At 38.1% G+C, this 18,934-nt stretch overlaps 1 protein-coding gene across 3 annotated transcripts in view; it reads right to left on the bottom strand.

Moving 5' to 3' along the window:
• RORB (RAR related orphan receptor B) overlaps window positions 1-18,934 on the bottom strand; it is a 137,880-nt gene that overhangs the window by 30,212 nt on the left and 88,734 nt on the right. For 2 of the 3 annotated variants that reach the window (XM_049795490.1, XM_049795492.1), the window contains exons 1-3: window positions 18,763-18,869; window positions 6,369-6,454; window positions 1,160-1,301 (exon numbers count right to left, since the gene is read on the bottom strand). In XM_049795490.1, the coding sequence (XP_049651447.1) occupies window positions 1,160-1,301; window positions 6,369-6,454; window positions 18,763-18,802 (268 nt within the window). In that variant the 5' untranslated portion in view covers window positions 18,803-18,869. Of the gene's footprint in view, window positions 1-1,159; window positions 1,302-6,368; window positions 6,455-18,762; window positions 18,870-18,934 lie in introns of those variants that run through there. The other variant, XM_049795491.1, reaches the window with a different exon arrangement.

The following is an 18,934-nucleotide window of genomic DNA, read 5'->3' as shown; positions in this document are numbered from 1 at the left end:
GCTGCATCCTTGGACCAAAAAGAGTTCAGGGATTAAAGGCTGGACTGAAAGGCCCCTTCTGGACTGGTGACACTGGTGAGCAAATTGTTTCAGTGAGACACGAGACACGCTGAGGTAGGAAAAGACCTATTACAGTCCAAACTTAAAACAAGTTTATAACCTGTGGACCATCTAAAGCGATAGGTCTTTCAATAACATCTCCATCAATGACTGTTCATTTCAAATGATACATTTTGTGTAAACTTCCTAAGACAGAAAATGCTGCCAGGCAATTGAAATTAATATAACCTGCCTTCAAAAAGAAAACATTTTCTTATACTTCCTGACTGTTTAAAACGTGTCTGTGAGCTGTCTGTGTCCCCCAGGAAACTGAAGAAAGCAGTGGTGGCTGGGGCAGGTTGGCTGTGGGCAGCCTTGCCCAAACCTCCCACTGCCCGCAGCTCTGGTGTGGTGCACATCCTCAGCCGGCAGATCATGGCTTGTCACACCACAGCTTGGAAGGTGGACTAGAGCTCTGCAAGGACCAAAGGATCCTGCTGTTGGATAGATTGTGGAGCTTTCCTCTGTTGTAGTGTCCATTTTCAGTGCTAAACTATGAAATGTTTCTTCTATAGACCCAGACGGGGACAGGGGGCAACGTAAAGGTAAAAGAAATGGGTTTTTTAGCAATGCACAATATTTGGTCAAGTGCTCTGAATAAAACAAACAGAACCCCCTAATGCTATCAAGGTGTGAATTTCTTCTTAACTGCCTATTTACTGTCACAGACCTTTAGAGATCTCAAGGAAAGGGATGCTTTCACACATCAATATTTAAGATAAATGTTAATGCCTAATATAAGAGGCTATCTAAACTGGAATATAAATCCACCTCTTCAGAGGTGAGCTTTTTGTGCTTTTGGTCAGAATAACACATCTCACTTCTAATGCTTTTTGTTCCAAACTAATACTGCTCTCCATTTCACAATTTCCCCACCCTCCCCATGAAAATTAGCTTCCTTTGTTAACTGAATGACAAAGATTCGTGTCTCACAGTGCGTGCATTACAAAGCAAAGAGCTTCTTCTCTCTCTTTTCCCAGAAATCTACAGGGAGTTTAAGTCAGCAGTGAAGAAGAGTTTCAAAGGGTTTAGGCGTGAAGCAGGAATCTTGACTCCTTACCATCTCGAGACATTCCCAGGGCAAGACATTTCTGCAGTCGGCAGTGTTGGCAACGATTTCTGTTGGTTCTGTCAATTAAACAGTTTCTCTGCCTTGGGCAGGAGTAGGAGGCATTGTTCTGCTGACTCCTCCGAAAGAATCCCTAGAGGCAAGAAAGCAAGAGAGACAGAGTATCACCATGTGCATATATGTGTGCACACACACACATGCACACACACAGAGAACCATGTAAATGACTCCAGTATACTCTTATTTAGTGCAATGCTACTTACACTGTGGCTTTGCAGATGTGTTGGCCTTTTATAGACAAATTCAAGAACATTTACTTCTAATAAGGGGAATTGTGCTTTATTCTGCAGAAAATGTAATTCTACTTTGTTAAAACACAAACAATAACATTAGACAATGCATTCTTATTGTGCAATAACGACTATGCATCATCGAATGCTCGCTCCTAATAGAGGAAAAGCTTGTCAGCATTTGTTAACACATGACTTAAAAGTACTTGTTCTGACTGTTTTCTTCCTTTAATGAAAAGATTGGTAATAACCAGCACTGGCTATGCATAGCGTTAGAAGCTGAAAACTGCTGTTCAATTTAAGCTGGCAAATGTTGATCTGATCTGGAGGGACTATACACTTCAGGAGTGAAAAGTAATTCAAATTCAAGCATCACAAAAGCACTAGGATTTAATGACTGTATCAAGTAAAGCCAACACACAAAGAAGAAAGCAACATCTTTAGACACTACCATGAGAAAGTAATGACATTTTCCATTTCAATGGAATATAAGATTATCCATTTTATCTATGTAAAAATTTGTAGTTATTCTATCTCCTAGAAGGTTTTTCTGGCCAGCCGTGGGCTATTTTGCTAAAGATCAGAAGGCTAGAAGGAGAGTATTAACCCATACCTTACGAGCTCCTGGCTTCTACGAATGAGAACGAGAGGTACCATTATGGCAAAGGTCACATGAAATGGCAGACGTGACAAGAGGAACAAAACCAGGGGGTGAGGATTATAGAGCAAAAGAGAGAGGAAGAAGGCATTTTATGATATTCTTTTCTTTACCATAAAATAAAGGACAAGAGGAACAGCAAGTCCAGAAAGAGATGAACAAAAGAAGTTCCTTGACCACTTTGGCATCTTTAGGTGTAGGCAGCTGGGATAGAGTTAATTTTTTTTCTAGGAGCTGGTATAGCATTATGTTTTGGATTTAGTGTAAGAATAATGTTGATAACACACCGAAGTTTTTAGTTGTTTCTAAGTAGTGTTCATACTAAGTCATGGATTTTTCAGCTTCTCATGCCCAGCCAGCAGGATGGCTGGAGGACCACAAGAAGTTGGGAGGGGACACAGCCAGGACAGCTGACTCAAACTGGCCAAAGGGGTATTACATACTATGTGACCTCATGCCCAGTATATAAACTGGGGGGACCTCGCTGGCGGGGCAGATCGCTGCTTCAGAACTAAATCGGCATCAGTTGGTGGGTGGTGAGCAATTGCATTGTGCATCACTTGTTTTGTATATTCCAATTCTTTTACTACTATTATTACTATTTTCATATTATTATTGTTATTATTATTATTATTATTATTATTATTATTATTCCTTTCTGTCCTATTAAACTGTTCTTATCTCAACCCACGAGTTTTACTTTTTTTTCCAATTCTGCTCTCCATCCCACTTTGGGGGGGGGGGGGGGGGGGAAGTGAGCGAGTGGCTGCGTGGTGCTTGGTTGCTGGCTGGGGTTAAACCATGACAGTAGGGTTAAACCATGACTGACAGTGGGGTTAAACTGTGACAGTGGGGTTGTGTGGTCGGAGAGCTGGAGGATAGCCTAGCCACTGCAGGAGGCCATGAAGAGAAAAAGGGCAGAAAGCATCATTACTGCAGTTACAGTAGTCACCAGAAGTGATGCCAAAGTGGTTGTGCCTTTCTGGACTGGTTTGCAAATAGCTCTGAATGGAGCCAAAATGCAAGAGGTGACTCCATTTATCAGTCAAAACCACTGTTATCTCTGCACAGGCTGACAGACGGTAATACTGAGCAATGGAAATCGCATCAGCCATGCGTTTTCGGGGAATGAGAGTGGGGAATTAACAAGGTGACAGCATCACAGGGCTCAATTTGCTTGCTACAGGTAGTGCCTGAATTTTCACTTAAGTCCTCGTGAACCCAATATGGATGGTGTGGGGTATCAGTAACAGGTGACAGGCATGCTGTCACACCAAGGACACCAGCAGTGCTAGTTCCTGAGGTCAAGCTTAAAGAGGCTCATTTCATCCGGCCTGTGGTGGTTTTATCAGTGACTGTAATATTTCTAAAGACAATTTAGTCTTAATTTAAACTTACTTAATTTAAAGTTTCATGATTTGCACTTTTGAAAACATGGATGTCCTTTAAGGGAACTCTCAGAAAAAATCTGGTGGGGACTTATCCAATTCTGGCTGACCAAAACTTCCCTAAAACTATGGAGATTAGTTTAATTTAAGGCTAAATGGATGCTAATTGCAGACATTTCTACACTATTTGCTGAACTTTACAGCCAATTTTTGTTTTGACATGAAGAGGATTTTCTGGTTTAAAGGTTTAGGATTTTAGCAGTTCCTATGTGGATATGGATTTGAGAGAACAAATGAATTAAATAAAGTTAAAAAACCCCACACAACCATCTAGCATCAACTATGACTTATCCTGTAGTGCTGTTTTTTCCCCATTAAGGTTGATCTCATCTCAGAATAATTTGTTTGCTCCTTCTTTGCCCCTCTCAGGAAAAAATCAAGGGTTACTAAATAAAATTAATCTACAGCAGGTAATTTATTTTTCTGAGGAGACTTTTGTACTCTCTTTCCCCTGCATAAGATCTAAATGTTGTCTTACAAAGTACAGACAATCTTTTAATTTCATTTTTTTTGGATCTTTACATAGTATTGGCTATATTTACTGAGAATAATTCCACTTGGGGGAAGGAAGATGCAGTTCATATTACTAAGGAGCTATGGACTTAAAGACAGGTTTCCCAATATTCCCAACACCGACACCAAGTCTTTCTACATCTTGAACAAGTCACTTCATCCATCACCTACAGTCAGTCTGAGAAGAGAAACAGTCATGTGAACTACTGCCTAAAGCATAGCGAAAGAGTGGTGGCAAATACTTTGTTTGGGGGTAGGCAGGAGAGATGATAAAAGGCTTCGCAGCAAAAGAAGGAGCCACAGAGACAGATAGGGTGGAAACCTGTCTTCAGGTTTTGCCATTTCCATGACGATAGTGACAGAGCCACCATTTTCTTCAATGGGTTCAGCAGGTTATTCAGCACATGCAGGCATGCACACTAAAAGCAGTAGTATTTATGATGCCCCCTTAAGCACTTATAATATGCTTTTGCAGTGGCATAGCTAATGTAGGGACGCAGAGTTAAAGGATTTCCTGTCCCTTGAAGTTAGTAGCACTGCCACTGGCAGTACAATCCTTGGATGCTGTGTCCTGAAATGCTGGCACAATGTGTATGCATGTTTGTGGAGTGGTTCTTGACTCTTTCTTCCACACGTGGTCTCCCTCTTAATTAATTCAGATTTCTAATGCATTCAGAAAAAAGGAGCCTGAAATGGCCAGTTATTAGTATTCAGGCTGAGCAAATAGTTATTTAATTGCTGGGCAATGGACAGCAGAGTTGCACTGCCTGAGACAGCACTTACATTAAAAGAGAGCTCTGACAGACTGAGATGCCTCCCATAGGACCCAATGTGAAAACTGACATCTTTTTCCACAACAGGCTCACAAAACAAGATTAGACTAATTGATCTGATACTGCAAAACTGGCACAGAAACAATAGGGTTAAAACTGTTGTAAGTGGAAGAGAAGCTCTTTATCTCAATAAGCAGTCTACACATAGAGCTGAGGGGTATCATCTCCTCTTGAGGCACACACAAGGGCCAGCATTAACCCTAATCACATCTACAGGAGACTATACCCCTAACTGCTCTGTGGGCACTGAATACCGAGACAAGATGCTGCTTTTCTGCTTAAAGCATTTTTCTCCTGTAGCTTTTGCACCAATTTTGAAGTATCAGATCAATTAGTCTAATCCTGTTTCATGTGATCATCATAAGAAGATGCTTATTTCTAGTCCAGTGTCACAACAGGACAATGACACACTGCGGGTTGTTCCAATTACAGTTGTTAACGCTTCTGAAAGAAATCTGATCTTTGACAATATATTGCTTCTCAATGTGTTGGCATCAAAAACTTTCTTTTGGGAATGGGTGCCACCAAATTGTCAGATTTTTCAGATGTTCTAAAATTTTGTAAAGCATTAAGTAAATACAGACTTGCCATTTCACTCTACAAATATGTGCCCACTTTCAAATGCACCAGTTTGTGTGTTTCCACACAGAAGAAATCAGAGGAGCTGCTTCTCCATCTTTGCAATTTCACATTTACATTCAAAGCTGAAATACCAACATGTAGTACAAAATTCTGGTTTTCCATGAGTAATGATATAATTCCTTAGATAATAAAATCACAGAATATTTTTAGGGTTGAAAACTGAAGCCTTTCTTCTCTTGGCTTGGGGTCTGATTTGTGTTATTTGAACTAATGCTTGGGATAATATGTTAATATAACTAAGCAGCATGGAAGGGGGTTTTGCTCACCCCCCCCCCCCCCCCCCCTTTTTTTTTTTAACCTCCAATTCCCAGCAATTAGGAAGAAGACAAAGGATTCTTTTACACTGCTCATAATGTAAGGCATTTTTTCTTTTGGAGATTACAATTTGGCCTGCAGAGAACACAAAGGGGATAAAACAGGACCAAACTGACACCTGTAAGCTTTTGAGATGTTGAACTGAGATACCATGCCAACTTTTAATGTTACACAGATTGTATAGGAAACAAGATAAGAAATCCATCTCTCAAGCTGATTTAAGGTAGAACAGGTGTGAGTTACAGTTGCCAGCCTCTTTATCAGCACTTACACTTCATCAGATGTGATTAATTCATGTTTCAAATGAGGAGATAACTCTAAAGACTATTTGATGAAAAGGAAAGCAACTCGTAAAATTAGGCATGAAACCCATCTATATCAGCAGCAGGCTTTACAGCCCTTGGCACCACTTGCTTGAAAGCCTCTAAGAGTATATTATTGTACACAGATGCCTGAGGCTAATGCAGATGCTGATGACTATGCTGTATTAAAATCTCATACCTTGCAGCCTTCACATGTGATGACTCCATAGTGTATTCCAGAGGACTTATCACCACAAATTTTGCATGGTATCACTTCAATTTGTGCTGAAAAGAAAACAAGACAAATATTTTGAGTATGTAATTCTATTTAATGTCTTTCTTTCTCAAAAGAACATCTTAAAAACTAGATCTAGACAGCAGATAACCTGTTCAGCCCCCTAACAATATAAAACTGCTTTGTATTATACTGTGTGTTCCTGAATGCTTTGATTTGGCAAATTTTAATTGCTTCACGTTATGTAGTTTCTACCATACCCCACAAAACTCTTCAACAATTTAAGATATCTCACAATTAGAAGTTTTTTCCTCATATTCTTCTTTTTTTGTTTTTACTTGTTAGTTTCATCATCTTTATTGGTAATGACAGTCATTAGAGGTCCTAAATAATTATCTAGATTGTTCTTGCTTACACATTTCAAATATTCATGGCTTTTCATTTTGCCAAGGTAGAATTACATGGTATATTGTAATGCATTTTTCAAAGCAGTAGAGGTGATGAATTTTTCACATCCTTCAGATTATGACTTTAAAACACAAAGTTACCAGCCCCACTAGCAGAGATGGGCTTGCAAATGATTGCTTAACTTCTTCACTTCAAGCTATTTTTTTCAGCACCAGGTCATGATCAGGCAAGGCCCACAGACTGAGTTTAAGTAGCCAGTGGCTGTGTGCTGGGAGAGTCAGGTACTATCTGAAAATAGTTTTGAATGTGGATGTTTGAATATGGATATGTTTCAGATCCTTTTACAAACATAATTGTCATTTAATTCAGAGAAGGAAAACATATTTCTCTACCTTCCATGTTTTTTTCTGCTAACACAGTTCTTTGCTTCCCTCAACTGCTTTGAATCCTGTGTGTGTTTCCTTTGATGATGTTGTAGGAGCTCATACTCTGAAATGTATGGAAGGACTGTGCCTTTATTCTAGTCAGATGCATTGAGAAGAAATGGAAAACCTATTTTCTTTCCCTTTCATTTGTTTTCCTATGTGGGATGCATGCCGCCCTGCAATTCTCCTGCTACTTGGAAGTAGCATTATACTTGTTAAGGATCAGTACTCCTGGTAGATGTCCTTCTTCCATGACCAGGGCAACAATAGCAGCAGTTCTCTGCAACACAAGTCACTCATCAAATCCTTGGGTAGCAAAGCTGAGAGATTGTGTAGTAGGGCTACCCTGAGCATAAGGATTGCTCAGTGTTAGTACTTTAACTGGAGACATTCAACTCCAAAGGACTGGGAGACAGGGAAACAAGATTATTGTCCAGATGCTCATCCTAAGGAGAGCATCCCATTTCAAACCTGTGGGCAGTCAAAAAGGTTATAAATGCTGGAAAAAACTGTACTTAAAAATGACTGCACATTGTATGCTAAGCACTAAGCACGCTTGTACAGTGGATGCTGTGACAATATAATGGTATAGTCTGGATTTTGCCCCGTTTCTACATATGGTTATCATTCATCAGTCTTAGCAGAAACCAAGAGTTTCCTAAGAGTTACCATCCTATCACCACGTGGTTAAACAATCAAAACTCAGAACCGTGTCCTGCAGAGCCACCACATTTGCCACTAGAAGCTGCACTGCATCTCCTACTCCCCTAGCCCTCTACTCAGGGTTGAGGCATACCAAGGTAAACTCCACAAGGTGAATGCTAGCAGGTCCTCTTCTCTGGAAAGTTAAGTAACTATTCCCTTGGGACACCATATCCCATAGGAACCAGGGAAGAAGGATGTTCATGGATGGCTAAAGAGACTTTCGTTTCCCACTGTAAGCTCAGTTTCCTGAGATGCTGTCTCTGATCAAGCACATTTTTAGGCAAGGCTTAGACAAGCAAACCAGTTTTTAAACTGCTACCAATCCAGGATGGGTAGAAGTAATCCTATTGTAGGAAAGAGCAACTTGTTGTTAACATATGCTCGATGGAGATGACCCAGAACCAAAATCTTGCCTGTCTCTGTACTTAAGAAAGTTCATATCTAGATATAAAATTTTCTATGTCATCCACAATTTTTGTGTTAGCTTCTGTAACCCATTTTGTTTTCATGAAGTAGGTGGTGCTAGTTTCTTTCCCTTCTTAAGAAACTAATACACATTAGCCATCCTGGCATGATAGATGCATAAAAGAGGCAGCAATTCCTTACAGAAAAGCATCTGCAGTTCTTGGCAATTTTGGGTAGGTTGATCCTACCCAAAAATTCCTATGTCTTATCCTCATTGAGATAATGAAAACATTTAAACATGCACCTCCAGGTACTGCTGTTTGAGAGGGTAGTTTGACTAATTGCTCACGGGTCTTTGCTTGAGTCACATGGAGGAAGCAAGGCTCAGGTCTGGGGCCACATGCTGCTTTATGTTGACAAGTCTCAAAGACATATGTCAATGTCAGAGGCAGGAACTACAGTGGGACTATGAGGACATCTTCAGGAAAAGACAAGACAAAGGAAGAAAAAAAAACCCAAAACAATCTGAAGGTACTTTTAATGTGACTTGCATATACATTTTGTAACTGTGATAGGAACAGAAACAGAAGAATTGATCCTGTGACACTCACTGCATTTAGCACAGTACTCATTACTGTGAGCAATCAAAAATTCCATGCATGACTTGCAATTATAAGCACTGCATTCATGGTAAATATTTGTGGACCAGGTTAGTAAATGTTAAGGCTCTGGGTTTCAATTAATATGAAATAAATACTTTAGACTTGCGACTCAGCAGTTAATTTAAACACTTATTCAAAACTAACCATTCTATAAATTAGTAAATACAGGATGTCTAGGAAATTGCTACCATGGCTCCTTAGAGCGTTCACAGAAAAGGCAGCAACTTTAGGACACAGAAGGCATTTGAAGAAGTTTGGAAAAGTAGACTCTGCCACTGTCTCCTAGGCATTTCTTTTTGTTCATAAGACAGCAAAACAATTTAAGGATTCGTAACAGAAAACTTGAGCCATTAATTGTACAGGCCAGATGAAAAAGAAGCCACTGTATTCCCAGAAACCTCTTGAATTACTGTAATTAACACCCAGTGTACCAGGTTTCTTTTGCAGATTTAATGATTGTCAGAGGCTACTACACCTTTTTCACGTTGTATCTTTGTTCAGGTGCCTATAATTTTATGTTGTTTTTCTTCTTCCCTTTTCCTCTTAGACCAACAAACAGTTCAGGGACCTGTATATCCTACATCTCTTTATAGCTATTATAAAATAAGCAGCTTGCTTCTGAATTCCTTACAAGTATAAAAGGCATTGATTCAGTACCACTTCCTAAATATTGAGGCAAAAATGGAATGAACTAATAACAGTGGAGTTGCCGCAATGATAACTTTCAGCAGCACAGAAATAGAGCTTGTTTTCTCCCAGTGTAGTAAATATGAGGAAGGACTAAGAGCTAAACTACTTATCTCCACTTTTAAAGTCCTTCTACTTGCCTTCTTACCCATCAACCTTAATAATGTGAATAAGAATAATGGCTCCTGTCTCTTTTCAAGCAATAACACAGGTCTCAGCTGTCCATTTATCCCATTTTTCAACAAGCGCATTCAGTTTTCATCCTGTCTTGAGATGTATCACTTGATAAAAGCCTGCAAAACCACCATCACCCTGATGTCTAACGAAACATTTATAATGTTTGGATACATTCTGAATTGTGATTGATCCTTATCAGCAACTGTAGCTTCTCTCATCAGTACCACAGGGTCATCTCACCTCTCTGAGGTATTCATCTCTTATTTTATACTTAAGTTTAAAGTTCTTTGGGGCTGGGAACTGCCTCTGGTTTTATATGGCACCCTACAAATTAGAATGCCGCAATGGAAATTAATTAATTAATTCTACATGACTAGTAATAATAACCTACAGATGCTGGGTTTACCACCTGGAACCTAATTCATTCTCTCCAGACAACAGGAAGAAGGGTGAAATGCTATTAAGGAAGCAAATACAAAATCATCTTACACATTTGAAATGAACACTTGGGTAAAAACAAATATGCACTTAAAAACTGTCTTCAAACCAGGCCTTAGCTGGTTTTCTCAAATGCTGCCCCAAGAGAAATAAACAAGTACACCCATCTGCTTTTTTTCTCTCTTTTTTTTTTTTTTACCAGCAAAAAATTTACTCACGGGCAAAAAATTCATTATCCTAAAAGTAGGGCAATAATCAGGTTTCAAGAATTGTTATATTAATGAAATTAGGAATAAACCTGGAAGGAGATATGCAGCTAATTTGTTTAATTCCTCTTGAAACAAAGATAAGAGTCAACAAGGCAGCTAATGTGTCCGTTGTGTATTTGTGAGGACTGCCACTCACATGTATATGTCATGTAACAAGAAAAAAGCAAAGTTCACATTTTATATAATCTCAGTTTAACATCTGAGGAACTTCCTTCAGGAGAGACAGGACTATAATCTCCCAGATTTGTAGCTTTGGTTCCAAGAGGAAAAAAGACTCAAGCTTTCAATATTTAGTTCTTGATCAAAAGAGGGTGCTAAAGTATGCTGGGCATGAACTTTGAAGAAGTCCTCTCTCTAATTTGTTGATCCAGGAGGGATTGCACTTGGAAACATCAAGGCTAATCAGAGAACGAATAGCAAAAAAAGCAGCTCCTTCACCTTCCAAGAATTCCCATCGTCCTTAAGCTGGAGTTCTTTGAAAAATGCTGGTAGATTGGCCCAGTTCACTTTCATGTTTGTATCCCTAAGTGATTTCAAATTAATTATATTCAGCATTTTTATCTAGTTGCCAACTCTGCTTTTTTTTATCCTGACCTCTGAGTAAGACAGGCTTTTTTCCTTGCACATTACCGTCAATAGAAGTTTCCACTATAAGTTAGGCTGCCAGCTAGATTTTGGTATCCCCTTTGACATTAGGTTAGATATTCTGTGGCTTCACAGCAAGACTTCAGGTGCTTTGCATTTGTATTTAATAATCTGAAAATATACAGCTGAGGATACTAGCTATGTTTTCAGCCTCTGTCATACGTCATGAAGTGAGAGCTACATAGTTAGCAATATCTCAGCAAGGTAATTAATGCTAGCTAATGTTAATTAATGTGTCTGTAGATACGTTTGCTGTCAGCCATACCCCAAATAAGCCATTAGAGTAAGCAGATATAATGGAATTCACCCAGGAAAATAACGTCTTCATAAAATCTTAGCATTTTCACACAGTGATACACACAGCTCTGACTGTGAGTCTGGACCCTGGACTTTGTTAGAGCTACACAGTGAGGTCCGGACCTCTCTGCACATGGAGTAAGGCTGATGATTCCCAAATATGCCAGTCCTGCAGCTCATGTACAGAGACATACCAATTCCTCAGAAGCAGAAGTTTTTTTGTATCTATATGTCTCACTGGGCATACACAGTAAATTTGATCTGCACATGATCTGTAAAAACTTGTCATGAATTTCAAGGTAAGTGGTACTCCTGGAATTTGGATATTGAGAAAAGTCATAGATCATTGCTCGAAATAGAAGAGTGACAGATTACTGCTGAAAAGATTGTTTTTCCATAAATCCATGCAATAGTCAGGTCTGATTTCTTTCATGGTCTCAAACTCTTAGTTGAAGTTTTTTTATTTTATAATCAATGTCACTTGGAAGGTTTTTTGGTGATAACTTTTCTGTTCCCCTTCCTCTTTTAGGATTTTCCAGTGGGGGAAAAAAACAAAAAGGAAAGCACTGAATTGTTGTCCTGGTTTCAGCTGGTATAGAGTTAACTGTCTTCCTAGTAGCTGGTGCGGTGTTGTGTTTTGAGTTCAGTATGAGAAGAATGTTGATAACACACTGATGTTTTCAGTTGTTGCTCAGTAGTGTTTAGACTATAGTCAAGGATTTTTCAGCTTCTCATGCCCAGCCAGGGCACAAGAAGTTGGCACAGGACACAGCCAGGGCACCTGACCCAAAGTGGCCAACGGTGTATTCCATACCATGGGACGTCCCATCTAGTTTAGGAACTGGGAAGTGGGGGGGCAGGGAATGGCCGCTTGAGGACTGGCAGGGTGTCCGTCGGCGGGTGGTGAGCAATTGCCCTGTGCATCATTTGGACATTCCAATCCTTTTATTACTACTGTTGTCATTTTATTAGTGTTATCATTATCATTATAATTTCTTCTTTTCTGCTCTATTAAATCGTTCTTATCTCAACCCATGAGTTTTATTTCTTTTTCCCAATTTTCTCCCCCATCCCACTGGGGCGGGGGGTGGGGGGGGAGGAGTGAGTGAGCGGCTGCGTGGTGCTTAGTTGCTGGCTGGGGTTAAACCATGACAATTGTACATCAACTTTTCTTACAGATCAACTCTGCCCTTTATTGCATGATTATTTTAAAGATATTGGAAAACAGCCTTTTAAAAACTCAGGGTTTTTTTTAATGAAAAAAACAGTCTTTATGTAGTTACCATGTACTTCCTTATTCTGTGCATTGAAAATTTATTTTTTAAAAGCAAAGGTAAGGTCAAACCTTAGAAATATGCATGACAATGCCTGTAGTTTCAAAATTACATGCTATATATTAGCTTTTTTGCAGGTTTTGCAGATGAATGAAATATGTTTATATCTGCACTGTAGATACATACTTTGGAAGACTTTTTGTACCTGTGTCATGGCCATAATAATATTTACAAACCACTGTCAAATGCTTTGATATAGACAGATGAAGTAATATGAGTTCAAATGATTATGGATGCTGCAGAGCTAAAGGTAATCTCCAAACTGCTCATATTATCTGATCTTTTTGTTTCTAATTGTTACATATTAATTCTGGAACAAGTCTGGAAAGAATGATCTGCACAGATTACTTGCCTTTATGTTCAGTAGAAAAGGTGAAATTATAGGAAAAAAATTGAGCACAGTAGAACAACCTTTTCCCAAAAACAGGAATAAGAAAAAAAAAGTTTTTGTTCAAATGCACTTTCTTTCCTTTCCTGAGTGTAACTATGATGGATCTAGCAGTGTTATTTTACAATTTATGAATAGTAAAATGTTGCTATGCTTATGATGGTCCAAGGATATAGATGAGATGAGATTTTCAGATAGATGTAGTATCTTTTATTAGACCAAGGGATACATACTTTTAAAAAGAAATGCTTTTGGACCACTAGCTTTTTTATTGCACCTTAGATAGGAGCAAAGGGCTTCGAGCTTAAAACAGGTTAAGGATAATTGCTCAGAGCTGAATTTCATTATGCTAATAAATTAGAAAACCTGCAAGATTTGCAAGGTTGGATTATTCTCTGTGGAGCAAAGGTAGTTGTGAGCAAGAGAACCATAAACGTCTTAAGAGCAGTGACATGATGTTGTGAGATAATTGATACATACTTATTTTGGATTACCAGTCTTCTTTTTTTCTGCAGAAGTGATGATTTTAATGAGTTAAAAACATTTGGAAATTAACAGAATATGTGGATTTCCATGGGGTTATTACAAGACAGTGGTGGTCATGCTGTTTCCTGGACTCCAAATAAAAGCTGTGCAGCTTTTTTTGCCAAGAATGGCAGCCCAACAGTCAATGAAACACCAAAAGGTTAGGAAGATGCCAAAGGCACAGAAATTGCTACCTGTTTGTTTCTTTATTTTGGACAAAAAAGAGTAGTTGAAGTGCATAAGAAGCACAAGTGTCTAAGGCTGTCCTGGACTTTAGTGGGATGGTTCAGGGCAGGGAAGGCAGCAGAAGAGAAGCAGAACTGCCTGTATCCTCTGCAGGGAAATGATGGCTAACACAGAGAAGTACAGTCCAGTGTCCAGATGTGAAACAATGAAAATCAGCTCCCTTGTTGGAAGCTATGGCTCAAAGCTTGACCCCTGAAAGGCTGTCCTCAGAGAGCTCAGAAAGGGTCAAAGGATCAGTAAAATCTGACAACTCACCTAGCACTCTGTAAATCTGTACAGAAGCATTTTCATTGCCACTCAACGTGGACTTCTCTATATTAATCTATGAACTTTTTTCCCTAGTAAATCATATGCATAGAAGTTATGTGTGTAGCTTCAAAGGATGGTGCTACAGTAAAACAAGTTACCACTAAACAAAGACAGGTTGCCAAACAGATGATTTGGACTCTGTAGGTGAGTTCAAAGAGTGATATTTAATTAAATTCTTAAAGCTTTATCCTGGGCACCATAAAGAGCTCGGGAACTTGCCTTATTCACAGGGAAAGATTTAAGTGTATAATAAATGCAGAATTATTACTGTACAGTTTCTACTTCCCTCAAAGACTCAAGCAATGGTTCTGCTGATACTGCACACTTTCCCTAAAGAGATTATTATGGTAATCCCAAATATTATACTACCCAAGCTATCTTATATTTGAGCTCATCAGATCCAATGTTCTGCAAATAATCTCTAGCAGCTTTAGCTAGTGTTTATATAAGCTGGTCAGGATGGCTATTTGAGCAGTGACGACCATGTTTTCTACGTCATTCTCTACACAGTAAATGTGCACTTGCTCAAAAAATAACAGCCTATAGAGAAAATATGTTGCACACGCAAAGTTCTTTCCTATGAGAAGTACACTTAGTATTTATTCTGCCAACCTGTTTGTCATAATTTGTGGATGTTTCACTTAAATGGTTTACAATACAGCAGGCATTTAGCAGGAGAAATTATTTTCCCTCCTTACTTTTCTTTACTTAGAAAGCTACACAGAATGTGCCCAGTGTTTCTCAATTACTGTTTCCTGATAGAGAATAATCCATAGGTATTTTTTTTCCCCTCTTCTAGATAAATGGACTAATGAGTTTTGCAAGTGAAAAGCCCAGATAGCATGATAAATATCCTCAAATTGTCATACAGTACTCAGCACCTCAGTGGGAATTCTGTATGTTAGATATGCATAGATCACTGCTGTACAGTTACAAAGCCTAGTAGCACAAAGAAAGATATTGCAGGAACAGGCTCTGAAGAACTGTCTTCAAGGCTGTGGGACCACATATGACCTTATCTTTCCTCACATGCAGCCTGCATTACTACTTGGTGGAGTGGGATGGAAATGAACTTAAAACTTACTTCACCTTGGAGTGGAAGGAAGATGTAGTCCTTATTTTTAGCTCTGTCTGTGGCAGCACCCTCTTCTCCAGCTCTTTGCTACGGGACTGCAGCTGCAGTACACTGACGATCCTCACATCCTCCCCTTCCTCTCCCCCTAACTGCATGGGGTTTTTTTCCTAATGTCCCTAGTTTCCTGTACTTCCAGTAACATTCAGACCCAGAATTTGATGCCATGCAAAATCATCAAGGGAAATGAGGACCGTTGCACAATTCAGGTCTCCACACAGAACCAGCTGATGCTCAGCCATTTGAGTATTCATGACTCAGTTGACACTAAAAGGAGCCTGAAGCCAGTCTCTGTATAACTGGAGGCTTTAAGTATAATCCTATTTAAGTGTTCTACAACTGTTTATTTTCTGAACTGCTTCTCAAGCACTTGCTCTGATAAAGGGAAGAAAAGCTGCATCAGCACCTGGGATGGACAGCTATAAGAAACAGCAGCATCATGTGGGATGGGTGTTAGTAGTTCAATATTACAGTGCACTGTGAATGATTAAGGATTTAGGAAGTTTGTTCCATCTGTGGATACACACCAGATAGAGATGCTGGACCTACACAGAATGCAGCTTCAGAGAAAGTAACAACTGGGTCAGAACCTTCTTCTATTGTCCCACCTCTCAAATATTTATTTTTTTCACTATCTATACTTCATGCAAAAGTTGTCTGCAAATTATGAAATACTCAGAGAATTTAAAATGCTTTCTCCTTTTGGAAACATATAAGATAAGAAGAATCAAACAATCTAAATCTTTACTTCTGAAAACTAGTAAGTTATATACTGCTAGAAATAAATACCATTAAAAATATCATAGAAAAATTACTAAGTGATACTTAGAACAGAAAAGTACTTTACCTTCATATAAGTAAGTGAGCTCACGATTCAAATAACTGGATATTTATGTTTTATATTCTTCCATTTCTGTGGAAATCCATACTGATTTTCAGCATGTTCTACTTTTATAAACAAAATATTGGAAAAGGAAAGAAGGGAGGTTGAGATTTGAAAAAGTCCAAACCTAATACAGACCCAACAGGAATAATTAGTGCCATTTTAAAGATTTTGTAGGAAAAAGCCATTTGTAAAATGTCAGCCTTAGTTGGAACAAAAAAGCACTTCAATGTCCAGAAATCACTCCATCTGGTAGCATACATAAAAAGTCTAATAATTTTGTATCCTGTATGTATATTTAAAAAACAAATTTTATTTTCTTTTGTAACCATTGTTACAGCTACCTTAAACATTACCTCTCAGGATACTGTACCCCAAAGTGGCATTTTACTTCACAAGTTATGAAAATGTGACTTAAAATGACTTAAAGACAATGTTAAAGCATACTTGGTGGTTACTAATGGCTTTTGTAAACTCTGAAAAACATTATTTTCCAACTTTTCTCTCTCTTCTACACATATTATGTTATAGAGAAGATATAGAAAAAAAAAATCACACCTAACAATGATGTGTAACAATGATATGTTTCATATGGTAAATATTCTGCTGTGGAAATCATATACAAAATAAAATAATGTTACTTTTTCTTTATCAATTTCTTTTGCTTTATCAATAGCCCAATATCTTATTTGTCAGACTAATGTAACTGACTGCGTATACCACATCACTGTTACCAGCAAAACACCTCTTTTTATATTTATTTGAATATGCATGCCTGCAAGATTGTTTAAACATTTAATTACATTAACTGATCATATCCCTAATTTTCCCCCAATACTACATCCCCAGTATGAATTTTTATAGTTGTATCACCTATTGTAGCAAGCAAATGTCACAATAGTTAAATTTCTGGAAATGTAGTCCTGGCAGTTTTCTTTTATCTAATACTGAAAATTAAGCACAAAAGGTAGCCCAGCACTAATCAGCGAAGAAACATATACACTGAGTCATCTGGACATATACATTTAATTACAGAAAAGCCAAAGGACTTTCAGGAGTCCTGCACACAGAATATCAAGCACTACACAGTGTGGACTGTAAACAAAGGTGTGTGAATGGTGTAAAGCGGGAGTACAAAGGGTTATTTTGCATATTGAGAAGTAAAATTCTTGTCAACATCCCTGCCTTCCGCCCCCCAACCTTGATCCTCCACACCTATTTTGTGGAATGTTTCTCATTCCTAGAATCTCTGGAAAGCTATTTGTCCATTACAATTAAAAATGCTTAATTATACTGTTTTCTGACTGCCTTATGTAAGACATCTTCAGGAAAATTTTAGCTGATTTGACTATTACAATCATATACTTTTATTAACAATACTTTGGTGAACCACATGGCATGATGCAACTTAAAAACCCAAAGCATTTTAGTAAGCTAAATATATTGTATATTTGCAGTCTGATAAACCACTAATTAATGTAGCTTTTTAAAATGTTTTATAGCTTAAAGCTTCTTGCCAAAACAGCTAACTGTAATGCTCAAGGAAAAGTTGAGAAGGAAGAATACATAATAATTTTAATAATAACAATTTTTGTTAATGAACATGATTCTGTAGCAAAAGCCTTCTTAAAAATGGGAGTTAAGTTTTTTTTTTTCTTGTTTGGCTTTTTTTTTTTTTTCCTTTTTCCTTTTAAGACAGAAAATCATCAATCTGGCTGCCCAAGAGAAAGAATGGATAGGGAAATGTGTTTTTGCTGGTAAGGATTTTGGTTCTGAGTTGCACTAGGTAAATTTGGAGTAATTCAACACACTCAAGTAGAATTATAGCAGTGCAGCAAAAAAAGAGGATCTAACTTGCATTGTCTGGGACTTCATGTAACTGCCATCACAGTCAGTGGAATAATTTCCCATCCACTTTCCTGGATCACTTTCCTTACAATACCTTCCCCCATACCTTAGGCACAATATAAGTCCTACAAGGCAAAATGACAGAGACATATAGGCAATAACAAACAACTAATAGAAGCGATTTCAGTCTGAAATGACTCTGAAATCCTTCTGCTATTCCTTCTTAGAGCTTTTAAAATTTGTTCATATTTTTGATCATCACTATGGATTTTCACTTTTGCACATTTTTATTTAAAATCGTTGCCCCATCTTTTGAAAAGCAGTCAAATCAGCTGGAGGTATTCTTGGATTTGCATCTGTTGCTGTCTGAAAAATGTTATACTTTCCAACTGTCTACTTAGCAATTTAATCTGCCATCTTTTAACACAGTAGGAAGAATTAATGTTTAGTAAAACTCCAAGTGCAGTTGTCTCAAGGATAGATTTGGTACAGCATGATTAGTATTTCCCTATTTATTCTTCATTGGAATACCTCATATTGTTAAGGAAGTGAAGAAGAAAAATATTTCAACTCACCAATTGCATCAGTTTTTATTCTGGGTTGAATATCACACATTTTGTTGTAAATAAATAAGACTCCTGGGAGCAGAACAATATTCTTCCTACTATCCTACTTATTCACAGTTACACCTGTGCTGTTGCAAAAGTGTAGTCTTAACAGACTGCATTAATGAGATTAAATGGAAGA

This window comes from Accipiter gentilis, chromosome Z (genome assembly GCF_929443795.1).
Source record: "Accipiter gentilis chromosome Z, bAccGen1.1, whole genome shotgun sequence".
Taxonomy (NCBI): domain Eukaryota; kingdom Metazoa; phylum Chordata; class Aves; order Accipitriformes; family Accipitridae; genus Astur; species Astur gentilis.
The sequence above is the reverse complement of the archived record's forward strand: the minus strand, read 5'-3'. Positions and strand labels throughout refer to the sequence as shown.